Source organism: Lissotriton helveticus, chromosome 11 (genome assembly GCF_964261635.1).
Source record: "Lissotriton helveticus chromosome 11, aLisHel1.1, whole genome shotgun sequence".
Taxonomy (NCBI): domain Eukaryota; kingdom Metazoa; phylum Chordata; class Amphibia; order Caudata; family Salamandridae; genus Lissotriton; species Lissotriton helveticus.
In genome coordinates, this window is record NC_136072.1 from 1,056,275,843 (window position 1) to 1,056,303,526 (window position 27,684).

At 48.0% G+C, this 27,684-nt stretch overlaps 1 protein-coding gene across 2 annotated transcripts in view; it reads right to left on the bottom strand.

Annotated features, from left to right (window-relative positions):
• The window catches only part of ZCCHC8 (zinc finger CCHC-type containing 8), a 309,991-nt gene that overhangs the window by 236,712 nt on the left and 45,595 nt on the right, over positions 1 to 27,684 (bottom strand). For both annotated transcript variants that reach the window (XM_078667571.1, XM_078667572.1), the window contains exon 4: positions 5,041 to 5,146. In XM_078667571.1, coding sequence (XP_078523697.1) covers positions 5,041 to 5,146 — 106 coding nt within the window. The remainder of the gene's footprint in view (positions 1 to 5,040; positions 5,147 to 27,684) is intronic.

The following is a 27,684-nucleotide window of genomic DNA, read 5'->3' on the forward strand; positions in this document are numbered from 1 at the left end:
GTGCCAGATAATGCGGTTATCCTGGCAGCTATCACGGAGGCAAGAGACACGCTTGATATTAAAATCAGTGCAGGGGGATCAGAGGTCTCCTTCCCGTGCCAGGATCTTCAAAAGGCGGTGGATCGCATCATGGAGGTGGAGACGCGGGTCTCGTCCGTGTAAGACACCAGGACTAACCTGCAGAAAAAAAGTCAATAAATGGACAGCAGTGTCGCAGGATCTGGCGGCCCGGGGTGGAGGAGGCAGACTGCCAAGCCAGGCACAATAATCTCAGTTTCGTGGGCTTCCCGGGGGGCGCCTCCATGAATCGCTTCCTCACCCAGTGGCTCATAGATTTCTTACTAGAGGACACGCTATCCCCCTGTTTCGTGGTGGAGAGAGCCCACCGGCGTTGACAAAGAAACTGCCACCGGGGGAAATCCCACAGCCAGTCATTGCTAAACTGCTTAATTATGCAGACCGAGACACTGTACTGCAGTTCGCCAGGATGCACAAGGACAAACTTATATACGAATCCCAGCATATAATGATTTTCCTAGATGGCACCCGCCTAGTACAACAACAACGCCAATCCTTCACAGCGCCAAAGTGGAAACTACAAGATATTAATACTCAGTATATGCTTGTCTATCTCGCCAGACTACGCGTCTTTTTTTAACTCAAAGTCTCTTTTTTGACACGCCCGAAGTGGTGTTCGCATGGACAAATGAACATACTCACCTGATCCCTCATACCCCGCCACCGCTGGAGTCCGATTGCTCCTGTGGCTCGCAGAGAAACAGATCTAGAAGGACGAAATCAAAGCGACCTTGGTCTGGTCCAACCGGTGCTCCTCCAGCCCCGAACGAAAAACCTGAACTGAATCAGCCGACGGAGCTCTTTGTTTCTCAGTTTTCTATTGATAGTCCGATACCTGAAACATTCTGTTCCTACTAAGCACGGAGGTGGCGTGGACAATCAAGCCACGAGGCTGCACAGCCCAGACATTAGTACCCCATGTTGAAGTTTTATGGGAAGGTTGAGAACCATTGGCGGAGGGACTCCGGGCTTTGCTGTTGGGGGCTTGGGGTGTCCTTCACTGCGACAGATGCTCCTTGTTCATGGCAGTATCGGAGAGAGGAGAGGTGGGAGGAGGTGTTCACAGGTTTTTTTCTCTCGTTAGATTAGTATTGGTTTTCGCACAAGCACAGGCACACGATCCACATCCCAATATGCTAGGTCCTCAGAGCACGTGTATAGAGGACTACTCAGGCTCACATTTCCCCACTTGGGGATCTGACGGTGGTATCTTGGAATGTTAGGGGAGTTACTTAAAACTATCAAGAGGGGCGCCATTCTCCCCCAGGCCAAGCGATACAGAGCAGATATCCTTCTCCTACAGGAGACGCACTTATTGGGCACCCAGGCTGCCGGTCTAGCGAGGTTCGGATACCACTCAATATACCATGAGGGGTTCACTAGGGGCTCAAGGGGGACTGCTGTCCTCATCCATAGTCACGCCCCATCTGTGCACATGAAACACTGGGCAGATCCAGGGGGACAATACATCATAATATCAGGCACATTATATAGGGAACATATGAACATTGGCAGTATCTACGCCCTCGTTTCATTAGGAAATGCATTAATTGACAACATTTCTCTTCCCTGGGGAGAGCTCCTGGACGGACTGACTTCTGGGGGAGAATGGAATGATGCCATGTCATCACTAGACAGAAAGCGTGGGTCAAACACAGGCCCCTCATTAGATGTCTCAAAATTAAGCCTCCTCGCCACCACACTGGGTTGGTCAGACACAAGGCGCGAATACCACCTCAACAAGCTGAGCTATACTTGCATGTCCACAGTTCACGGCTCCCTATCCCGGTGGGACTACATGTTCACGCCGCATAGCTATATTCATAGATTTTCTCAAGTCTCCCATCTCCCTAGGGGGCTGTCGGATCACTCCCCAGTCTGTCAAACTCCATACAAGCGCCCCAAAACCTCCATTCAGGTGGCATATGTCCACATAGCACCTCCGCGATCCTGACTACCAAGAAACTCTTGCTAGGGCAATCCAGGAATATCTAGACGTCAACGTTGCATCGGCCCCATCCAAAGTTACCCTATGGGAGGCCCTGAAGTCCACAGTCCAAGGGGTAGGCATCAGTTCTCATTCGAATGAGAAACGCAAACATTCCGCTGATTGGACCGAATTAGAAACTCGCTACGCATCCCTAGAAGCACAATATATGCAGGAATGCAGGAACCCAGTCCCCCCCCCCCCCCCCCCCCTCCAGGCAATTTGAGCACTATGGTAACAATAACAGACATCGGAATCGCTCATTGCAGAGTTGCTTCGAGATATTCTCTCCCCCCCCCCCCCCCCGCAAACTTACAGACCAGATGCGATATCAGTTAGATGCCCCTATCACCATAGATGAATTAGGCGCGGCACTTGTTGCAATGCGCCTTGGGCGGGCCCCAGGCGCCAATGGATTCCCCATGGAGTTTCTTCGGCCACACATGTCCACATCGGGCCCTCACCCACTAGAGGCAATACATGATGCCTATGAACAAACCCTGCTACCCCGGGATTGGCGGCACCCAGAGATTGTCCACTTCCTCAAGCCTGGCCGCCCCCATGAGGATCCATCCGGGATTGGCGGCACCCAGAGATTGTCCTCTTCCTCAAGCCTGGCCTCCCACATGAGGATCCATCCTCATATCACCCCATCTCCCGGATCAATTTTGAGCCAAATTTGGGCAAGGTCCTAGCCGACAGCCTGCAGGCTTGTACACAGGACCGGATTCATGTAGATCAAGCTGGCTTTATGTCGCACCAGGCCACCCGTCACAACATTCGCCGGGTCCATAATGCCATGGCTATCGACCCGCAGCTAGGGCGCCCGGCAGCTATATTATTAGCCGATAGACAAAGAGTTCAATTCTCTCAGCTGGGTGTACCTTTTTCATCTTCATGAAGCTGTCAATTTCGACCTGCGTTTTTTGACATATGTCCATCTATTACACACAAATCTTACTGCCTCGGTCCACATGGCAGGACATCTTTCGGCCCCTTTCCCTGTCGGTCGTGGCACGCGACCGGGTTGCCCCCGTTACCACTCCTATTCGCCCTGGCAGTGGAACCCTTGGTGGCGTGGGTACGCGGTGACCCGGTACTCAGGGGCTTTGAGTGGCCACAGTCGCGACCCAACTGTGTCGCACTATATGCGGATCATGTCCTGTTCTTTATGACCGACCCATGGAGCTCAGGCCCACAAATCTTGCAGATCCTCAAAGTATTCAGCCAGACTACTGGGGTTCATCCCAACCCTTCTAAATCTGTGCTATTCCCAGTATGTGGAGACCAGGGACGATGAACCTGGGCGGCACAGCTAACACACCATGCCCAAAAACCTCATGGTTTCACAATTTCAACCCGCTTGTCGCCAGTCTTCAAGATAAGACAGCAATATGGTACTCTTCTGCTCTCACTGTATGGGCGTGCAGTGATTTTTAAAATGGTCTTGCTACGTCGAGTACTGTACCGCCTACCTAACTTCCCATATCATATACCGCGGTCATGGTTTGCGCAAGTACAGACCATCCATAATACATTCCTATGGAATGGTGGAGCAGTTCGGGTGGCACTACAAACTGGCGCCCAATCAACATATAGTGGCCGCATTGCAGCCCCTGATAAATATTCCTATTACGTAGCCTCACAATTCTTGATTGTAAATGAATGGTGGTATAACTCCCCATCAGACCCGGTTTTCGCGTTGGAGAATGCGGCGATGGAGGTATTTCCCCTCCTTCGGCTGTTATATAGTGCACAAAACCTAAACTTCTTACCCTATGCCAGAAGAACGGTGGTCCAGCTCAGGAGATACACAGCAGGGCAGATGGGCTGGCGTGGCCGCCTGACCCAAGCGACTCCCATGGTACCCATCTACTCCCAGTGACGGCTCTAGCGGGATTTCGCAGGTGGGACCTAGTGGGTATATCTTCACTTGGAGATGTCATGCAGGGCTCCATCCTAAAGTCTTTCCACCAGTTACAGGTGGAATTCCAGGTGTACCAGACAATTCTATAAATACCTTCAGCTACGTCACGCTGTTATCCCATTGATCCTTTCTCTGGACACCCTGCCCGAATTCCATCCCCTCAAATACTGCCTCCTTATTGGAGACCTGGGTGTTCATAAAACCTGTCAGATCTAACGACACACGCCAGAACCACGTTGCATAAAACTAGAAAGGCGTGGCAGGATGACATACCAGAACTAACAGATTAGGATTGGGTTGAAGCATTAGCTAGCCCTCAGGGAGCGGCTGTGTCCTGTCGATACCGCTTCATCCAATATAAAAACATACATTGCGTATATTATACATGTCTTCGCCCATGGAAGATGGAGATCGTCCAATCCCCCTGTGTTTACGCAGCGGAAGGGAAGAGGGATCATTCATACACAGTGTGGAGCTGCACGGCGTTGCAGCTCTTCTGGCGCAAACTCTCAGCCTGCCTGGGTAAGATACTATTGTGGGATCTTCCTTTCTACCCAAAACTATTCCCTTTGCACAGTACCAACGAGATGGGAGTGAATCGGTACAAGCAGCACCTTCTCTTCTTGGCCCTCACTATTGCCAAGCGTGACATTGCCCAGCAATGCAAGGGGGCCTCTCCCCCGACATTAGGGAAAAGGAGGAAGGGCATAGACCGCAACATATACATTGAATCTCATCACTGCTCATACACGTACCTGACTGAACTTCCCAGGATGCACTAGTATAGGAACGGTCTGCGCAAATTGTTTTTGTTATGTTGTAATTATGTTCTGCATTCATATGCTTTACATGCTTGCTGCACCAGAATCATTTTTGTCCTGATAATATATATGTCGGGCGGTCTCCCAGAATGTACCATGAAAATTAAATAAAATGTATTATGAAAAAATATAATTAACACACTGCACTGAGCTCAGTTGTCATACGACTCATTTCTAGATGTAACTTAAGACAAATTTTAAATTAGAATACATGTAACAATTCATACCTGAGGCTTAACATTAAAGGAGGTTTGCTCATGCTTCGATGTCTCATGTTGAACATACTTATTAACTAAATCTGTGACAAAGTCCTCAATATCCGTATGATATTGCCTGGAAAAGAAAAAACATACAAAGTTAAAGGATGAGCGATACATACTGAAACAAAAAACAAGATTGCTTGCAGATTAGGCGTTAAAGTATTTTTGCAGCCATACTAAATGGGATAACCTCTAGAGAATCCTTAAAAAAAGTACTCCACCCAAATTGGAAACACTTTCAGGACGTCTTACACCTTTGGAAAACTGCCATGGTTTTATTTTATGCCGAAGATGGCAGAACGGTAACACTCAATGCCTTAAGATACCAGACCGGTTTCTGAAAACCCTGGTAAAAGTTCTTCAAACCCAATTATTAATGGCGAGAAAAGAAGGTGTCAAAGTTGCCGTCTCTCTGAAATGGCTAGATAAAACGCACGGTCTCGATGAAAGGGCTTAAACAGGTTTGCTAATCGGTTGATCGACTCCAACCCGGTCCCACTAAAACACAAAATCTAATTAGTTTCTTCCTTCATTCTACTAACTAACTTCTCATTTTCATTTGTTTACTCTAGCCCTATAGAGCAGGTCATCTACAACATCTTATTTCACACATGCCCAACTTCTGCTTTTCCTCTGCCGTTTATTAACCCATCTCTGCTCTGTATATACACCCATCTCACTGGTGTCATTGGTCCTTTTTTTTTTTGATTCTCTTTTGGTAATCCTCATATACCATTATTAGAAGTCTTGATGGGAAACTGGTAACCTTTGCGCTGTTTGGTCGTCCTGATCCGGCCCTTGTGGTTATGTGTGACCAAAAGCGGGATAGGTGAACCTACTCCCTCAAGTAGCCACTGCTTTCCCATCCATACTCCCGTTTCACAGTTTTACTGGTGCCCCGTGCTACTTTGGAGTCAAGGGAACCGGCAAGGCTCCAGATAAATCATTGGAAAACCAATCAACTGTGTTGCCATGCCTCAAGGGCCGCCCAGACTTTAACCAAACTTGTAGGATCGCATGCCAAGTCGGACTTACTAGTAAGGATGATTTGTCGTAAGCAGCAGGGGAAGGTGGGGGGGCTATGTCCTTCCAGGCTCTACATATTTCTCGCCTTGCAAGGAGGATGACATAAAAGACAAGTTTTGTAGAGGGGTCATTGATGTTATAGCCCATACTTAGCCCCGTCAGGATGGTAGTTGTAGTTATTACCAAGGGGACCCCTAGAACCTCTCCCAGGAAATCGGTGATTTTCTCCCAGTAACCTTTCAATTCGGGACAGTCAGCAAACATGTGAACATCGTCAGCTTCCGTATGGCTACATCTCGGGCAACAATGCTCTAGCTTGGTGATCTTCACTAATTTCTTAGGAGTTATATAAACCCGATACATAGTATATAGATGATTTCTTTTTAACATTGCGGGTTTAACTACTGAATGTAGGATAGCAAAGGAGTCAAGCCACCAGTCTCTAATGTTAATAACATCAGTGCTTAACTTATCCATCCAGAGTTTTTTCAGTTCAGGTTCAGCTACATCCTCCTCCTCAAGCATCGATGTATACCAGAATGTAATTTGATTCTTCCACCTTGCTCTTCTAGTTACAGCGTCGAATCTTGGGTTTGGGGTTTTGTTGCCCTCCCTTCTGATTGACCACCAACCAGACAGCTGGTAGCACTTGAACCTGGTGAGTGATCCCTCTGTCAAATTGGAGAGAGCTTCCCATGGCAGGAGCTGGGTTCCTTCCTGTAGGTCCCCCCAGTGTTCCAGTCCTGCTGCCTTCAATGGTAGAGACAGTTGGTCGTCAAGACAGGCTGGTGTCCCAGGGGAATCCCATATCCGGGCCTGCGCTGCATAGTAGGGGATGTTAAGCCTCTTCCTAACAAATACCCAGTTTCTGACCGCGGTCCCCAGAATCTTAAGCCTGACCTTCTTGAAGAATTTTGGGTCCCCAAACTTAAACAAGAAAGAGTCCTGTCCCTGGGGGATATCCTGCAATAGTGCTAGAAATAATAAACCCATGGAAGTTTGGTCAGTTTTGCCGGCCATTAGTCTAAAATGTTTGAAGTGAAAGGCATGGCAGTAGATGTGTAGGTCAGGGAAGGCTAATCCTCCAGTCTTTAAGCTTCTTCTAAGCTTCTTCCAAGCTATTCGAGGGGCTTTCGTGTTCCAGATAGAAGATCCCAATTTCCCTTGTAGCTTCTCAATTGTTACCAAGGGAAAGGATAAGGGTATTGAGTTAAATAGAAAGGTGATCTTAGGGAGGATAATCATTTTGAGTAGGTTCACCCGCCCAAAGATATTTAATGGGAGAGATGACCAGCGATGGAGTAGGGCTGTAGTATCTTTTATAACCCTGTCCAGATTGACTTTTGGGATGTCCTCTATTTTTTGACTAAGTGTACTCCCAGATACCTCATTTTGGTCCTACAACCTGCCGTGGCTACCCCCTGATTCCATTCCATGATCTCAGTTTTATCCTTGTTGATTGAATACCCAGAGATCTCACCAAAACTTTCTGCTAGTTGTATTAGTCTAGGAATGGCTGCTCCCGGGTTTGAGGTGTACATCAACAGGTCGTCAGCATAAAGTGCAAATTTTAATTCCAGGTCAGCAATCCTAAATGATTTAATAAGAGGGTCCGATCTAAGTAAGCAAACAAAAGGCTCAATATACAAGTCAAATAAAAGAGGGGATAGGGGACAGCCCTGTCTGGTTCCTCGAGCTATAAATATCTGATCTGTGAGAGAGCCATTGACTAAAATTTTAGCTAGTGGTGCATGGTATAGGGATTTAATCGCGGTTATAAAATTAACGGGAAAACCAAATTTTGCCAGAGCCAGCCATAGATATTCCCACTCTACCTGGTTGAATGCTTTAGCAGCATCGACAGCTACAATAGTCAGGGGCAGCTTTTTCTCAATGGCAACATCTATTGCAGCAATGACTTGGAAAGTTAATTCATTGAGTTGCCGCTCAGGGATAAACCCCCTTTGGTCACAGTGGACAATGGATTTGATTACCTTGGCCAGTCTTGTTGCGAATACACCTGCGAAGATCTTATAATCTACATTTAGTAGAGAGATAGGTCTATACGACTCTACCTTGCGAGGATCTTTATTCTGTTTCAGTATTAGAGTGACTGTGGCCTGCGCCCAAGACTTAGGAGCCAGCTCTCCCCGTAGCAGGATTTCATTGAATAATATCGTTAAGCTTATAACAATTTGGTCTATAACGGTCCTATATAGCTCTACCGGAAGCCCATCGGGACCTGCCGCTTTGCCATTAACCATTTTTAAGATCTGAACCCTTACCTCTCCTTCCCTTATCTCGGAGCTAAGGAAAGATCTGTCTGCCTCTGATAATTCGGGGAGCTGGACTTTACTTAACCAGTTTCCAGCCTGCCGTCCACTCTGGGGCAGAGTAGTACTATACAGGGATTGCATATGGGTTTTGACTTCCTCTCTAATGAGATCATCATCGTATGTGGTTTCCCCTGTACTGGCCTTGGATAAACTGTCGATCTGATTCCTAGTTTTATCCACTCGGGCCTTCCACGCCAGGAGGCGACCACATTTCTCCCCGTATGAGAAGGATTGAAGTTTACTCGCATCCCACCTGTGCTTCAAGATTCTGTCTAGCTCTGCTTGATATTCCGCCCGTAGGATATCGAGTTCTTTTTGTAGAGTGAGTCTAGTCTCTAACTGGCCTAAGGAAGCCTTCTGGAGTTCCTGTTCCTTTAATTTAAGTCTCAGAAGTTGGTCTTCCTTCTTCTCTCTTGAAAGCTTATTCCTCCTAATCGTCAGGGTGCTCAACCAGCCTCTTATGAAGACTTTATATGTTTCCCAGACTATCTGTTTGCTTGCTGACCCAACATTGGTCCTAAAAAACTCTTCAGACTGAGTTGCCAGATCTAACTTAACTGCCTCTTCCAGAAGGAGTGTTCTGTCTAAGGTCCACCTTCTCTGCTGGATCTGCTGTTTGAGTCGAATTACTCTCGACAGCAGAATGATCGGACAGGATAGCCGGGGCGTAAGATATGGTGTCTACTGCCGAGAAAAGGGTTTTATCGAGTAGAAAGAAATCTATCCTTGAGTGATGACCATGTCTTCTGCTATAAAAATAATATTCCCTTTTCCCTGAGTTTTTGAGCCTCCAGATATCTATGAGGTTAAAATCCCTCATAATGTTCTTGAGTTCCAATCTGGACTTTTGGGGAGGAGTGAATCTGACTTTAGAGGTGCGATCTAGATCTTTATCAAATATCAGATTAAAGTCACCCCCTATAATTACCGGTCCGTCAGTCTCTACTAGGCTGTTTTTTAGTTTCGTGAGGGCCCCTGGCGCGTCCTGATTAGGCCCATAATAAACTGCACAAGTAAGGGGAGTTTGTCCTGCTGTTAACGAAGCCACCAACCATCTCCCAGAATGGTCCGTTTCGCACTTCGATACCCTAATCCCTGCGTTAGCTCTGATTAATATGGCCACCCCTCTTGTGCTACCACTTTGTTCAGAACAGAGAATATCCTGGATCCACCTACATTTTTTAAATGCCGTCTTACATTCTGCTTTCTCTAGGTGTGTCTCCTCCAGTAGGCAAATGTGTGCTCCTGAATTGTATAAATAATCTGTTACCCTGTGTACCTTTCTCCTATCCCTCAATCCATTTACATTCCAACTAAAAACTTTTAACTTATGTGTCATATTGGCCATAAGAACCGATTTCTAGAGAAAAAGGCGCTTACCAGCACCCAGTAAGTATAGTGTTCTGTTATATATATATATATATATATATATGAGGATTATTTTTTCCATTTTTTTAACCTTGCCGCCCCCCAGCCTCCCACCCACCTCCCCTGAGGAACCCATTGGTCCTAACCTCCCCCCCCTATCCCAATCTTACTTTCCCATCCACTCCCACCTACCAACTGATCTGCAATAAAGAGAAGCCACCAAAATTGACTTACTAGACGTAAAAGTTGTCAACTGCTGTCAAATTAAATGTTTCTAAGATGGAGGAGTACTAAGGACATTTCCAAATACATGCTTGTTAAACCAACTACAATCCTTAGCATCCATCAACTTACCACTACTAGTTTCTGGTGCATCCAAATACAGAGCGAAATATTATAGACTGAACACAACATGCCTTCTCAAAATGTGCACATGATGCATTTGAGGTGATGTGACAACTTGTTCTACAGCAGAAGGACATTTTCTTGGGGAACAAGTAATGAAATGGTCACTAATCTATGAATAGTATTGAAACTAAAGAATTCTGGATTCACATGCTGTACATTAGTTTTCCATCTAGGGGATTGGTTCACAATTATCTGTGATACCATTTCATTTTTTAAGTGGGGGCTGTTGACGACCATTTGGTAGTATGTCCCTCCTATACAGGCGCCATCTTGGAGTGGTGTTCACTCTTTGGGCGCCATCTTGGAGTGGTGTTCACTCTTCGGGGTTGTCACTGATGAGCGTTCTAGCGCTCCAGCTGAGTGGAGGGGCGCCTATTTAAGGCGACCTGCCCTGTGGTCTTACCTGAGAAGGTATTCGCGCGCTGCATCGCGCTTTGCGCCTCATTGTGCCTCGCTACTATTTTAACTAACCTGGTATCTATTCGAGTTCATTTTTTGTTGCATTTTCCCCTGGTTTTAACGGGACTTATTCTACCCCCCCTTACTTGCACTTTAATCGGCTCCTCACCGCTGTTCAGGCGGGTCCGGTTCCTGGGGTGGGATTCTCTTTGGGCACCATCTTGGAGTGGTGTTCACTCTTTAAGCGCCATCTTGGAGTGGTGTTCACTCTCCGGGGTTGTCACTGATGAGCGTTCTAGCGCTCCAGCTGAGTGGAGGGACGCCTATTTAAAGCTCCCTTCAACGCGCAGCGGTATCGCGCAGCGGGCGCGCCTTCGCTGCGCCTGAGTCGCACCAGAGTCCTGCCCGTCTGCGCCCGTCAGCGCTAAGGCATCGCGGGTTGTGGCAGGACTCTATGCCCCTTCCTACCATTATGCCATCACCTATAATTAGGTATCAAAGGGAAGAGCTGTTGGCCATTCCGGAATGTGCTCTGTCTGTTATCTCCCCTCAGTGGCCCCGACTTGTGGCCCCTATCGTTGCACCTGTGGCGTTTGGGTATTGGACACTCCGTCGCGCATTCGTTCCTTGAATTTACCATCTGGGCAGAAACACATGCCACGGAAGCGGGATCTTGACATCTGGAATTTGAATGTCAGGTCACTGGTAAAACATTATCAGGAGATATATGATCTCATTAAAACAGAGGCCCCTGACGCGCTTTTTATGACCGAAACGTGGCTGCAGGACTCGGACTCCTCCATACTGAACCTCGCTTTTCCCCCTGACTATGCTATCTTTACGCTTAATCGGGGTACGAGAGGAGGGGGAATTGCGATGGCTGTTAAGTTGTCTTACCCATGTGAATGGAAAGCCCTTAAACTTCCCGGATGTGAATGTGCTCTGTTTAAAATTTCGTTTAATCATCACTTCACCTTTTTGGGCCTTTTAATTTACCGCCCTCCGGACTGCGATGCTGCCTTTAGGGCTGCTCTCCCGGATCTAATCAGTACGGAGGCACTAGGATGTGCGAATTTTAATGTACTTGGTGACCTCAATCTCCATTTGGACTGTCTATCTTTGCCCGCTATTCGGAGTTTTTCTGCCGATCTAGAGGCCTTGCAGTTTTCGCAGCTGGTGACCTCTCCTACACATCGAGATGGCCACATACTTGACCCGTTTTTTACCAACTTAGAGGGTATTAGAGTACTTTGTCCCATTCAGTTGATTTGGACCGATCATATGCTGGTGAAGATGGTTGTCCCTATGTCCGATCCTCCTTTTATATCCAAGGATAAAACAATCCTTAAAACGCCGTTGGAATAAATTAAAACTGGAAGACTTATCGTTTTTTGGAGAAAGCGCCCCTGGGCCCGGTCATTAATGTCAATGATGGGTACGACGCTTTCTGTTCGCGCTTTGGACTTTTTGATCCCTTTGGTATGGTCTAAACAGGGCTCTAAAGAGCATAGCCCTTGGTATGACGATACCTTAGCTTCCCTTAAAAGAGCCTGTAGGCAGGCTGAACGGCTTTGGAGAAAATAGTTTGACCCTTAGCTTAAGGCCTGCTACTTTGCTAAAACTAAGATCTACCACAGAGCGGTATGCAGAGCCCTTGCAGCTTATTATGCTCAGGAGTTTCTGAATAGCCCTATCCCCTCGAAACTTATATTCAAGGTTTTAAAGGACTTAGTGGCTAAGAGGACAACGGCTGTAGAAATATGTTCAGATTCCCATTGTGAGGGTCTGGCCTCTTTTTCCTCGAGAAGGTGCAAGCCATATATCAAACCTTCCCTATGGTCTCGTCCAATTTAGTGCGAGACAGCTGTGTCGTGAGAGATAGTGAGTGTCTCGACACCCTGCCTTCCATGACAAGGGAGGCTTTTGATCACTTGAGTTTAAAAATTAAGTCGGGCTCTCCTGCAGATCCGCTTAAACCGGCTCAGCTTAGGACTATGCTGCCGCTATGCAGCACTCCGGTGTTGTCTTTAATCAACCTGTCATTATCCTCAGGTGTAGTGCCTACTAGGTGGAAGCAGGCCATAGTCACACCCATATTGAAGAAGGCTACCCTCGATCCTCTCAACCCTGAGAACTACCGCCCGATCTCCTTGCTTCCCTGGGCCACAAAAGTTGCTGAGGCCCATGTGAACGGTATCCTGGCAGACCATCTTACCAGAGCTAACATCTTAGACCCAACTCAGAATGGGTTCCGTGCGGGCCACAGCACGGAGACGGCCCTACTTTCCATGGTCGAACATCTGCGATCTGTGCTTGATGCGGGTCGGACAGCGGCACTATTATTATTAGATCCGAGTGCCGCGTTCGACACTGTATCACACAGGATCTTACTTCAGCGACTAGAGGAAGTAGGAGTCAAGGGCTCTGCCCTATGCTGGTTTCGATCCTTTCTTACGGATAGGTCGTTCCAGGTTGCGATTCCACCTGGCAAGTCTAAACCGTACCAGTTGTCTCTGGGGGTCCCACAGGGGTCTTCGTTGAGCCCCACTCTTTTTAATCTTTACGCGAGACCGCTGGCTGCGGTCGTCAGGCAATGGGGCCTGACGATGGTCTCATATGCTGATGACACGCAGCTGGCGGTCACGTTGAGTGGGGACTCTGATGTGGAGGCCCTCAGGTTCCGGGACGGCTTACGGGCAGTGGCCAACTGGATGAACTCTAACAGTCTCCAGTTGAACACCAAGAAGACCGAGGTTATGGTGGCAGGCAAGCAAGTGGGGTTGTGGGGCGACGACTGGTGGCCTTCTGAACTGGGTGTGACCTCCTCTCCGGTATCGGAGATAAAAAATCTTGGGGTTTGGCTTGATCCAACACTTAGTTTTATCTGCCACACCAAGAGGGTGGCGGCCTCTTGCTATGGCGTTATTAGAGGCCTAAGGCCTATAATGAGATTCTTTGATGCCCCCACCAGACAGCTGGTGGTTCAGGCATCAGTACTGTCTCGACTGGACTACGCCAGCTCACTCTTGGCCGGGATAAATCAGGCTGAACTTATTCGGCTGCAGCGAGTTCAAAACGCTGCGGCCAGAATAGTGGTAGGTTTGCCTAGGCGGTGCTCGGTCTCCAAGACGATGCACTCGCTTCATTGGCTCCCTGTAACTCAGAGGATTAAATTCAAGGTTCTCTGCCTGGCATTTAAAATCCTCAAAGGTATGTCTCCCCAAATTCTGGCGAATCTTCTAATTCCTTATGTCCCTTTGCGGACTCGGAGATCTTTGGGCCAGAACTTGGCAGTGGTTCCACGCTTCAGGCTGAGTAGAACTGGCGGCCGCTCCTTTAGAGTACTGGCAGCGAAGTGGTGGAACCTCCTCCCTTCTGAGACTCGGGCAATTGATGACCTTCTCCAGTTTAGACGCGCTATCAAAACCTTATTGTTTGTCTAAATTTAGGTTCTTCTCTGCGCCAGACTGATGTTGTGTTGTGTTTGCCTTCTCATAGCGCCAGGACGCCCCTTTGCTGGGGCAGCTGTTGCGCTGTACAAATATTAATAACATAACATATCAGATGCACAACTACTCCTACAGATAAGATTTCACTTTGCAGCGTGAATCAATCTCGAGTCACATGCTGTGCATAAATTGTGTAGCAGCATTCCCGCTCTCACGGAAAGTTGGGTAGAAAAAGGCTTTATATTTACAAACAGGTGCTGGAGTACTTTGTCTCGCCTGCGATTCGATGTTAGCTTGTATGTTCACACCAGTGTTTAGTGAAGGTATGCATGGAGGACCTTGTAGCTGCCATGCAGATGTCACGGACTGAGAATAGCTATGAAGGCGAGGGTCACTTCTTTCTGGTGGAGTGCACTCTTCCTCCCTCTTCTGGTGTCATCCCCACTGCCATATGGCATTTTGGAAGCACTTGAACTATTCACCTTACGCTAATACCCTTGGAAACTGATGACACCCTGGTTGTTGGACAAGAGAAAAACTTCTAATTGACTTTTCTGATTAATTTAGTTTCCTGTGTATAATACACCACTGACCTCTTGATCTGGTGTACGTGGAGAGCGCATTCTGCCTGAAATTTAGACTCCTGGGAAAAAGCTGGTAGTTTACAGTCTGATTGATGTGGGACCACCTTGGTTAAGAAGTCGGTTCTCAGCACTTATCAATCCTTATGGATTTAAAGGTAGGTTTCTACACTCTGTCACACTGCATAAGGATGTGAGGGGCTCCTAGGAAGACTATCTTTAATGTTTGTAATTGAAGTCCAGAGCTGCGCATAGATTGAAAGGGTGGTTTCATGAGCTGCGTTAGCATAGGTTTCAGTTTCCGCATTGGTGTGTGAGCTGTTCTCGGCAGCGCCAGTAATTTTGTCCCTCCATATCTGCATGTCCTGCGCTAGTCTGGATGAGTCTCTTAATCTTGTGTCCCCCCTGGTCCACCCCACCCACTAATTTGTTGAGGTAGAGCATGATTGTGTTGCCCATCTGAATGTGCACCACCTTTCTCTTGATCTGTGACAAAGGCCTTTAGGGCTAGGAACACAGTGCTGAGTTCGAACACATGTACGTGTTTCACTGATCCCTCCATGCACCATAGACACCTGTTAAACACCCCAACCGCTTCCATGTCAGCTCCTCACCCTATGTGGGATGCATCAGCTGTTATGGTAACAAAGGGAGTTAGGTGTTTAAAAGGTCTGTCAACTGTGATATTCCTTGCATTCCACCACTTCATTAACTTGTGTACTCCATCTATAAAAACCATTAGATCTTCCCTGTTGCCTATGACCACTGTTTCTGCAGCCACTCGTGTAGTCTCATGTGTAGTCTTGCATTTGGTATGAGTCGTCGAAATAAGCTTTCCCACCACGGGAGGTTGCCTCTTCTGGTAGAGGTGAATGTGCTCTATAAATTTCAGGATTCCCTTCTCTACAGGGAATGCTTTCCCTTCCTTGGAGTTCAGTCTGTCCACTAGGAATGACTTCTCACTGTATGGATGATGACTAATTTCTGGTTTATGATAACCAAGTTGTATAATGTTCTTATTACTGTCCTTATGCTGTCCTGGCATTGTTTGAACAACTTTGCCTAAACCATCTAAATCGTCTACGCAATCGTGAACATAGATCCCTTTGTGCTGACTGGAACCCAAAAGCGAACATTTAATTAGTAATGCACCTTGTCTATGACAAATTGCAGGAAGGAATCTTTGCCTGTTCATCAGCAAGTGGCGATATGCATCTCGGTGGTTTATTGTTGCCATGTATTCCTAATTTCACATGCGGAATATCCTCCTGCAGAGTTGTCTTCTAAACCTTCTGCCTTTTGATTAAACTGTTGAGGGCCATGAGGTCTAAGATTGATCTGAGTGACTTGTCCAGTTTCCGGACCAGGAAGAACACTATGTAGACTCCTTGTTCCCCTTCTCTGTTTGTAACTATTTATTTAGCTTTTTTCTGCATCAAGCCTGCCGCTTCTGGCCTGAGGGGCAGATCTAATTTGCTGTGTTATTGGCTTTGGCCAGATGCTGGGCAGTGGTTTTACAAGCTCCATGCATTATCAATGATGATGATGCAGAGTATCCACGGGTTAGAGGCGATGTTTCATTTGCGGAGGAATGCTATGGAGTACTGAATAAGTTGTGAACCTTCATTTGTGGGTATCTTCTTCCTGGGTGTGGCTATGCCTCTGAACTGTTCCCTGAATTGATGGGCTCCCATGGACTTGACAACGTTATTACACTTTTTCGTACTCTGTTGGGAGTCGTCAACCTTGGACCCAAAACAGTCTCTCTCAAGTGAAGGGCATGTTGTAGGAAGCTGGCTTGGTGCATACTATACCAAAATGAGAAATAGTGTGCACACAGTCCAGAGGAAACCCAAAGGTAGGCAGAGGTAAAATCAGATAGCACCTTACTCTCCATTTGTGGTAGTGTGGGCTAGCAGTAAGGCTTTATCAGAGGATAGTGTTAAGAATTTGTTGTACACACTCCATCAGCAAATGATGTCATACACTCAAAGACTGAACTCAGACCAATTTGATTTGTATAAAAAAGAATTAGTTGTATTTATTTCCTAGAATCATGCAAGCCTGGCACAGGTAAGTGTACATGATCATTTTCATGGTAGGCTCAACAATACAAGCAAGCTGAATGAAGAGGACTGTTACAATGTTTTCAATACAGTTGGTGGATGCTCATAAGCAGGCCACAAGGTTGCGGGAGCAAAGCGCCAGGTGTTAGACTCAGAGCAAAGGGGGATCTGAGATAGCACCCAAAGTACACCCGCAGAGGCGGCTGGGTGCAGGGTGCTGTTTTGGCGTCGGGTGCCCCATTATTTTCAATGGGTATTTTCCAGTTGCAACAAAGGCTGCAGGCTAGGGGACGGAGATCTTCTGGAGGTAACCACCGGTTGGAGGTGTAAGTTGGGATGCCGGGACACAGTCGGTTGGGTCACCCAAAGCCATGGGGCGTCGGGTGCAGGGGTGTTTTACCAGCTCCGGTTGGGGGGTGGGGGGGTCCTCCAGAAAGAGGCTGCAGGCTTTGCTGGGAAATTCGAGGCAGGTCAGAGATCACCAGATCTCAGGTCAGGATCACCGGGGAGACCTCCTCGTGATGCTAGGCCACTCGCACTTGGCCCGGTGGCGTCAGGTGAAACTCTCAGATTTGGCCGGAGCCAGAGTCTGTGTGTGAGCAAATCCGGTGCTCACGGGAGACGAAGCCTTTTCTGTGGAAGGCAGAGCAGGTCCTCTGGGTTCTTGAGGTTGCTGGCTTAAGGACACCGGAATTCCACTGGAGCAGGTTCAAGGTGGGGACAAGCCAGTAGGGATGGGGTCAAGTCAGTGGGCGTCCTCTTCTTAGTTTCAGCACCACTTTGGTCCTTCTTTACTTCTTGGTCTGAGGAGGCAAAGTTAGCGGTTGCCCCTAAATACTAGATTTAGGGGTGTTACAGGTAGGTAAAGGTTGGGACCAATAAGTCCCTTCCTTGGGGTGGGTACACCCTTTATGCCATCCTCAGGTGGGTGGGGGCATATGCCTCACTCTGGTTGGCTGGGTCCCCACTTTGAGAAGCTGGGTTCCGTTGCAGTAACCCACCCCCCACTTTTTTCCAGACTACGGATGCACTTTGACTTTATGTGCCCTGGGTCCCTGCAATTCAGGTTCCCAGGGCCTGTGTTCTTTCTTCTTTCCCTAAAACTGTACCCAATTGACATCTTTGGCCATACGTCAGCCCCTGGTAAATAATACCACAGGTACCCAGGGCACTGTGACCAGGGAAGACCCCCTAAGGGCTGCAGCACTCATTGTGCCACCCTTAGAGGTCCTGTACCATTACACTCACACACTGCCTTTGCAGGCTGCGTGTCTTGGTGCAGAACAAAGTGAAGAATCGACATGACACACATCCCTGTGTGCCATGCCTACAACCCACTCCCCTGGCATTCATCTGTCACCCCTCTAGCTGGGTGCCCTTTAGGAGTGGTGAGGGTACAGGTGCATGAGCCCTGTACTCCTACAGTGTCGAAGTCCATTCCATTGTACGTGCAGTGCTGCCATTAAGAGTATATGGTGCTGGGAGTTTTTCATTACGAACTCCACAGCACCATAATGGCTGCACTAAAAACTGAGAAGTTTGTTATCAAACTTCCCAGCACTTTAAACCCACACTGATGCCAGTTTGGGATTTAATGAAAAATGCACACAGAGGGCATCTTAGATATGCCCCCTGAAAAAAAACCTACCACTAGTGTCCAGGCTGAGCAGCTGCTTTCAGCGGCCACCACCAGACATATTTCAGGACCCCTGGGACGAGAGCCTGCTGCTTTCGGGGGCCTGAAACAACGCACATCCTGGGACGAGGTGCCAAGCCTCCTCCACCAGGATGGGCAGGGTCCACAAAGGGGAAGCTTCAAAGGCTTTCCGCCTTTGTGAGCTTCCACAGCCCACTTGCTGCTTTCAGCAACTGGTCCCCACTTGTTCTGACCCCCACTTTGGGCAGGAGAACCAGCAGAAAAAACAAGTGAAGGAGAGGAGTGCCCACCTCTGCCAACTCCACCCTTCGGGTGAGGGAGACGAGGTGAAGCACAACTCTCAGTACCCACCATCTTGCAGATGGGGAAATCAGCCAACCAGGGAAAAGCTTATGCCCCCCTACCACTGGAGGGTGGCTTTATAAGGGGTGTACCCACCCCAGGGAAGGGACCAATTGGTCCCAACCTTTTACCTACCTGTAACACCACTTTATCTAGTATTTAGGGGCACCCTTGAAGCTTGCTTCCCCAGACAAGAACTTGTAAGAAGAAAAGTAGAAGGACCGAACAGCCGTGCCGAAGCTAAGGAGAGGACACCCACTGACTTGGCCCCAGCCCTACCGGCCTATCCCCACCTCGAACCTGCTCCAGCGAAATCCCGGTGTGTCCTGCAGCTAGCAACGTCGAGAAACGCGGAGGACCTGCCTGCCCTCAATCCCAAAGACTAGGTCTCGCGTGAACACCAGACTTTATTCAAACAGATTCCAGCTCTGCAAGGATCTGCGAGCTTGCACCACTCTGCACCCAACACCCATGGCCAGAGTTCGAGTGGCCCAACACCAAGAGGTCTCCCCGGCGATCCTGACCCGAGATTCAGCGAGCCCTGACCTGCCTCAAGCCTCCTGCCGCGCCTGCAGCCTCAAATCAGAAGGTTCCCCCTAACTGCGACCAGGAGCTGGTAAGAAGATCCAACCCTAAAAGACACACCTGCACCCGAAGCCTCACGGCCTTGGGTGGCGCGTATGATGTAATGGTTTTGATGAGGAAAGGGGATCTGCGGAAGCAGCACAAGGCCACTTGTAGCAGCAGCAGGAGGGGGCCAGATCTACCACCACAAGGGTGAAACATTGCGAGTATTGTATGCAGTGTGCATGGGGTATCTGACCCAGCTGTGCCGGACAGGTTTAGCCCCACCATCCAGCTAGCCACCCACTGCAGCTGCGCTGCTAGGTAGTAATGCTCTAGGTGGCGTACCGCCAGTCCTCCCTGGTCAGTAAGCAGATATTATTTCGTGAGTGTAACTCTGCATCTCGACTAATTCCAGATTTGTTCCTGGAGCAGGCGTTCAATTGGTCAGAAGAAGGAAGGCGGTAGACAGAATGGTAAATTGGTAAAGTAATAAAGGAGTCGAGAGGACCACCATCTTAATAAGTGATACCCTGCCTACCACAGAGAGGGGAAACGTCTTTCAGAACATCTTATGCACCGATAGGGAGGTGATAGCCCTGTTCAGGTTAACATCTAATAAATCCTGATCTTCATATTTCCTGATGCTCAGAAAGCGAAACATGGTAGGCTGCAAGTCGACCGGTCTATCATGGACCTTAAGCACTGGGTTTGGGGTGCAAGATGTAAACGGGAAAAAACATGATTTCCCCCACTTAACGCGCAGCCCCGACAGACGTGCAAATAAAGCGAGTGTACTGGATTATGTGTCTGATATGCAGACATCTCGTATATAAAGGAGCAGATCATTTGCATATAGGGAGATTGTATGTATATCCCCTCCTAGTGGGATACCCCATGTCATTGTAGAGGACCTCACAGCTGTAGTCAGCGGTTCAATGGCTGTGATATCAATCTACCCGATCTGACCCTCGCGGTAGGATTATTGCATTATAATTTGACCTGCGTAATAAAACTGGGACATAAACCCTATAGGGGCCAAACATTAAAGAGAAAAGGCCACTCAATCATATCAACTGCCTTCCCAAGGTAGAGCACAATGCATTCGGAGTTGGGAGGAACAGGAGGAGCATAGCGCATGACACGGAAAAGTCTGCGCAGTTTAAAGGGGATGGATCCGTGTGGAGCAAAACCATTCTGGTCAGTGTGGATCAGGTTAGGTACCAAGACAGCCAAGCGCCCCACGAGTATGCCAGCCAGTATTTTGCAATCTACATTGAGTAGCACCAATGGGCATCAAGCTCCAAGCTGGGTTGGGTCTTTGTACAGTTTTGGTAAAGTAACCAGGGTGGCTTTGCACATAAGAGTTCGGTAGGTAGGACAGCTGTACCGCCTCTTCAAATACCTTCTGCACTGCAGGAGCGAAGATGACCTGATAAGCCTTGTAGAACTCTGTGGGAGACCATCCAGTCCTGGTACCTTCCCCGATGCTAGGGACCGAATCGCTCCTTGTATTTCGACTGGCATGATGGGTGCATCCAGTTCCAGGTGCTGCTCTGGTGTCAACATCCAGAATAGGAGGCCATCTAGGAAGCTGTTTTGTTCTAGTTCAGAAGCTTCCATGGTTGTTTGGTAAGGTGAGGTGAAAGACAATACCAGCTCTTCATGTAGTGTATCTCATTACCCCAGTTGATGACTTTAGCACCATGATGGGTCTACGTGACTGCTCTTGCCTGATCACCCAGGCAAGTAGGCTGCATGAATAGTGTACTGTTGCATGTGGTTTGGCTGAATACGCTGCATAATTCAGGCATCTCAGTCTTTCAAACAGCTCTGTATGTTTCAACCTCGCCTTAAATAGCCCTGGGGAGTGTGCGGGATACATGGACATCTGTGTCTCCAGTGACAGCAACTCACCCTCCACCCCATGAAGCTCCTCCACCACCAGCCTACGCATCTCACAGCCCAGACCAAAACATCCACCCCGCATCATCACCTTAAATGCATCCCACTCTATTAAGGTAGATGAAGCCATATCTATGTTGTGGGCAAAATAGTCTCCAGTGATCAAGCAGACCGAGTCTCAAAAAGAAGGGTCCTCTAGCATAGTAGGCTGTAAGCGCCATGTCAGAATCGGGGGTGGCGCGTGCCCCAAGCCAGCAAAATAAAGTGTGGATTATGATAAGAATGTGTAAGAAAGTAGCTCTGTATATACTGGACCAAAGTAAGGTACAGTGTGCACAGAGTCCACAGTCCCCAGAGGTTTGGCAGAGGCTAAAGTTAGATATAACCTTACTCTCTAAAGTGGTAGCTTGATCGAACACTAAGGCAGTATCAGAGGACAGTGTAAAGCATTTGTTGTACACACTCGAACTGAACTCTAGGCCAATTGCTTTGTATCAAAATATATTTGCTTTATTTTAGAACCAACAAGGTATCAAAATATACTCTCAGAATGGGTTACTTTAGTTAAATACTTTTCAAATAGGCAATAGACTTTTTGATATCAATAGTTACAGCTGTTGCAATAGGCAACACAATTTCAAACAATGCAACATTGAGCTCAATGGGAATTTCTAGATAAATGCAATTAATTACTTTATAGATTACTTTTCTAACCACAGGACTGGATCCTAGATTCAGTCCTGGGACATCTCCTGCAAACAGTTAAGTAAAAGCGTTTTGATTACAGTAGTGATTTCTAACCAATATTATTGCATTTTAAAAGTTTTTCACATAGAATCACCAATGTTATTCTATGGGAGGAAATTCACTTAGCAGGTAAGTAATGTTATCCTGGATCCAGCGCTGGTGTATCTCCTGTAAACAATTGAAAGAATGTGTTTAAGTCATACCAGCAATTTTTAAGGAATATTTGTAGTTTTTAAAAATTCACACTTGGAAACTTTTCTGGTGGAAACCAGACAAAGGATTCCTATGGAAGGAAATTCAAGTTACTGGTAAGTACGGTTACAATTACTTTTCAGGGTCAGTGCTCGTCTAAAAGATGCAGCACTAGGTTATCTCCTGATAACAGGGGAGTAAATCGGAATTTGTTGTTGAGCTGATTTTAGATGAATATTTTAAAGTTTCAAAACTCCACACTTTGAAGAAACCAGTCAATGTTACCCTATGGAAGAAAAGTGAGTTATCAGCTTTTGGGTAAGTATTTGACTGGCAGAGTTACGGTTCTGGGCATAGACTCGGGGGTCTCCCAGGGTCAGGTAGGTACAGTCGGTACACCCTCAGCGGCAAAGGGGCAGCTGGGTGCTGAGGTAGTTAGGCCCAATGTTATCCTATGGGAGGCAGAGGGCCTTCGGTTGGTGGCTGCTGGCAAGCAGGCAACGCGGCTGTGGGAACTGAGCTCCGCTTTACTTTCTCAGGGCAACTGGGGAAGTAGATTAGGACAAAGGTTGCACAACGAGGGGCACTCGGGCGGCAGGGTGCTTTTGAGCCGTCAGGCACTCAATTTAAGACTTGGAAGATTAACAAAGGCTGCAGGCTCGGGGACGGAGATTCTTATGGAGTGACCACACTTCGAGAGGTAAGTTGGGATCTTGGAGGACGCCGAGGTGTCTTTTGGCGTCGGGAAGTCTTACTCTCAGCTGGTCGCAGTTGGTGGGGTCCCTGGTTGTTAGGCTGCAGGAGTCGAGGAGGGTCCTTGGGCACTGGATTTCAGGTCACAATCACCGGGGGGGGGGGGGGCGGGAACGTCCTCAGGGTCTTTGTCCACTTGGGCATGGGCTCGGCGGGCGCAGACTGGGCTGGATTCGCGGTTCCTGGTTGGCACCAGAGGCGTTGCTTTTTGAGCAGAACCACTGTTCATGGGAGTCCCAGTCTTTCAAGGTTGCTGTCTGCAGGAGACGCAGAGGTTTAGCAGCAGCAGGTTCAAGGATCAACAGGCCTGTAGGACTGGGGCCAAGTCAGTTGGTGTCGTCCTCTTGTCAGCAGCTGCACAGCAGGCCGTCCTTGTTCTTTCTTCATTTCAAATCAGGATCTGAGGAAGGAAGGTTCAGGGTGCCCCTAAACACTAAGTTTAGGGGCGTTACAGGTAGGGTAAGGGCAGGGACCAATGGGTCCCTGTCCTGGGGTGAGTACACACCCTATCCTGGTCCTCTTCTGTGGGAGGGGGGCAGGAGCCTATCTCTGATTGGGCAGGGCTCCCCATCCTCAAGATGGCCAGAGCCCGGAGTTGTGCTTCACCTCGCCTCTCCCACCTGAGGGGTGGGGTTGGCACCCACTTTCCTCACTTAGGGTTTCCCGCCAGAGTGGGGGTCAGAACCGGTGGGGGCCGGTTGCAGAGTACAGCATGTGGTCTGGAGTACCACTGCCTATCCTGGGGGAGGAGACCTAGCACCTCACCCAGGATGTGCATTGTTGCAGGCCCAGGAGAGCGGATTGCTATCTACCCAGGGTTCCAGCAACATGTCTGCTTGGTGGCAGCCTCTCAGACAAGACGTGGATTCTAGGTTAGGTTTCAGGGGGCATCTCTAAGATGCCCTCTGTAGTGCATTTTACATTAAATCCCACACTGGCATCAGTGTGGATTTAATGTGCTGAAAAGTTTGATATCAAACTGGTCAGTGTAGCCATTATGGTGCTTTGGAGTTCTTAATGACATCCTCTCAGCACCATATACTCTTAATGGCATCACTGCACACAGTGCCCAGGAATGGCCCTGGGTACTGTAGGGGGCACAGGGCTCATGCACCGGTGCCCACACCACAGGCATAGGGCACCCAGCTAGAGGGGTGACTGATGTATGCCAGGGCACTGGGTTTGTGGCCATGGCACACAGGGATGTGCGCCATGTCGACTTTGTTTAGTTTTGCACCAGGACACTCAGCCTGCAAGGGGGGGGGGGGGGGGGTCTGTCTGTCTGCCTGCAGGGCCCCTAAGGGTGGCACAATAAGTGCTGCAGCCATTAGGGGTCTTCTCTGGTCACAATGCCCTGGGTACCTAGGGTACAATTTACCAGGGGCTGACATGTGGGCAGAGATGCCAATTGGGTTTTAGTTTCAACACCGTTTTAGGGAAGGACGCAGGCCTTGGGCACCTGATTGGCTGGAGCCCAGGGCACACTCAGTCAAAGCACATCAGCAGTTCAACAAAAAAGTGGGGGCATACCAATAGAAGAAAGATGGCACTTTCTCACAGAATGCATGTGCCCTAAGTATTTGGCCTGCTGCACGTAAGATAGTAGATTTAGGGTGCAGAGAATCCTATCTAAGCGGACATGAAGGGCGTGAGGGGTTGAATAGAATGAATATACACTAGTATCAAGATTACGGTGTCTCCACAGATCTGTTAGACCCAGCTTCTCACCCAGGTCCCCAGTAGCGAGCCCCCCCGTGGATTCCACTGTGCCCCACAGCAGTGGGAATGAGCGATCCAGAGTTGTATCCAATACACTTAAAATCCCCCCCCTCCCCCCCCCCCAATTACCCAAGGCAGTTCACACCACTTGGAGGACAGAAGACAGTGAGTTCAAAAAGGGCCCTTGGTCTGCATTAGGTGCATATATAGTGCCCAGTAAGAGGCAAATCCCATCTAATTTACTGTGAAAGAGCCGGGAACCCCACCTCGGCAAAGCCGCGTTATTCCTCGAGGTCCCGAGCCCCGCCACCTGTGGCGTCCATGGCAACCCGGCCTCCACCCCTTTCTCCTTCGTTTCAGGAACCTATCGTAACGGTCGAAAACCAGGAAGGACTGCCCAGTGACCCCGGAAGTACCTCCCACCATCCTGAGGCGGGACAAAGAAAAGCCGGAAGCAAGAAAGACCCAGCGTTCGAGCCAGCGGACTCGTGGCAGGAGAAGGCGTGCGACGAACCGGAGGAGAAAGATGAGCGCGGAGACGAAGGAGACGAAGTCTGGACCGAGGACAGGTGGAGTCCATCGGAGGAGGCTGGAGAGCGGCCGTAACTCGGATGAGAGTTACGGCGGGGCGGGTGAGTAACGAACCCGGTTTGCTGCCAAGTATATCGATAGTGTTTATAGTAGTTACACCACGCACCCCTCACTGTAGAGAACTTGTATATACCACCCGTCACTGTAAAATTGTTGTATAGCACCAGTGTGGCCCATCACGAGCACGTCTGTACCATAGCCCTGCCCTTACCCATCACTCGTCACCCTTCCGCCTTCCTAATCTCCTTCTTTCCCCCTTCTGGATCCCACCCTACCTACCTCACGGTCCTCTTCTCCTCCCACCACCCCCTGGTGTCGGTAGAAGGCAACGCCCTCGTCCTGTCCACCGGACTAACTGCCCCTCTCTCTCTCTCTTTTTCCACACCTCCGAGAGACCCCCAACGCGACCGGACAGACGACGAGAGACCATCAGAGGAGGGCCGACACCCGACATCGTGTCAAGCATCTCTTCGGACTTCTCCTTCCAGAGTGTCTCGGATTCATCCCTTGTGTTTCACTGTTATCTTGTACTTGCACAATAAACCGGCTCAGACATAGCCCACTTTATCCGGCCTCCCCGCTTGTTATTCCGGCCCGCCTACCCCCAACGACCATATTTACCTTTCAGAAATACATATCTCAGGAGGAGCTACGCTGCGAAGCAAGATGGCCGCATAAGCTCCCGGCTCCACTGACCTCCGCCGTCAGCTCGGATATCCTGCTTTCTATCCTTTCCTCACGCCGGACTCCCGTGCACATGAAGCGCTCCTGACTCCTGCGGTGCAATCCCGGAATTTCCAACTTACCGGGTGACAAAGATATGTCGTGTTTTCGTCTTATAGAAATGTATGAGCGGGGGCTGCACTCTAAGTGTTCCAACTTAATGCAAATTAAACCAGTACGTGTGCTGTGTTAGGATTAGTGCCTGCACACTTTAAATATAAACTGTATATGGCCTGGTGCCAAAAGGCCACCAGGACTCCAAACAAGCACAACAAAATTATTAAATACTCCTTTTGTCAAGCTGTAGTATATTTTATCTGGTATACTTCATCACAAAAAATTCATATCATTTCAATCATCATATGTTTTTGTATGGTAAATCACGGACAATCATGAAAATTCATATGTACATCAAAACATCATTATTAAATCAATAAATCATAAAATGTATCCAAAACATTGCAATAACACCCAATGCATTTCGGGGCCACGCCCCTTCGTCAGGGGTCTGTATAGGAAAAGAAGAAAAAGAAAAAAGAAAGAAGAAAACCTTATTACTCTTGATATCAAGGGGGACAGGTGTATGTATACTAAAACTCTAGTTATTTACATCTTGCTTACCTAATTATTGCTGTTTTGTATGTTGCCACTATTGTAAATAGTGTGCGTTATCTTCTGCCTGCAATGTTCTGTGGAGAACCAGTGTAGTTGTTTATTGCAAATAATGCAAATAATAGGCTAGTAGTAAGTGAATTGCCATAGCTTAAATAGATTTGAGGGGCTCACCTGAATTTGTCTAAATGCGTCCAATCTGAAAAACGTGAATGGACATATTTTAGTGAACTTCTAGTAAATGCTGGGCAAAAACAAAGTACAAAAATGAAATCAGGGAAGTAATGCTATTTACCTGTGGGGTATGCGTTAGTTCTAAACCCCAGTCAATCGCTCTTGGTTCAAGGTTGCCTGCAAGACAGTGAAGTTGAGGCGTGGGAGTTAAATGAATTGCCAGGAGCATACTGACTTTTGTTATCGCCTTGGAAGGGCGCTTCCGCTTACCTGCGGGATGAGGAGTGTGACCGGTCCCGCTCTACGTCTTGGGGCAAACACGTCCGTTCTAAGTAAAAAGAACGCGTGTTACAAACCTTGCCTAAACGCACATTTTTCACATTAGCAGAAGGCGGATAACCAAAGTTTCCGTTTCTTACCGGCTGCTGATCAAAGTATTCGAAGAGAAAAGCTCACGCCTCCGCGTTTCGAGTGAGCTGGGAGTGTTCATTAAGTCCCTTTTTACTGTTCGCTAGTAACTTCAACATTGAAGTAGGACTAGGAAAGAAATATGTCGGCCATTTTAGAGTGGTGTTTTTGCGAATAGTCATGTGTGTAGACTACCTGAAGTGAAGTGTGTAATAAAGTTATGCGGTAAAACGGGTAAGAAAGAGAGTTGGAAAAGAAAAAAAGTCAAGATTGGGATAAATTGAAAAATTACACTGTCAGTGCAAAACAATATCTACCTATTTACATACTAGACATTGCTATTTAGAAAATTTTAACAATCAAACGATCATGTTTAAATAATAAAGTTACACGTTCAGTTCAAAATAATGTCTGCCTGTGTTGTTATTTGAAAAGTTACAAAATTAGTGTTTTGTGGTAGGTATGTGCTATCATGTGAGAGTGTCCTAAGGATTCCCATGTTTTCAAGTTCTTGTGTCTTTATAGGAAACATGCCATGTCCATTTTATCGTTGAGCCCCAAGGGGGTCAGTGTTTGTAATTTTCGAATCCA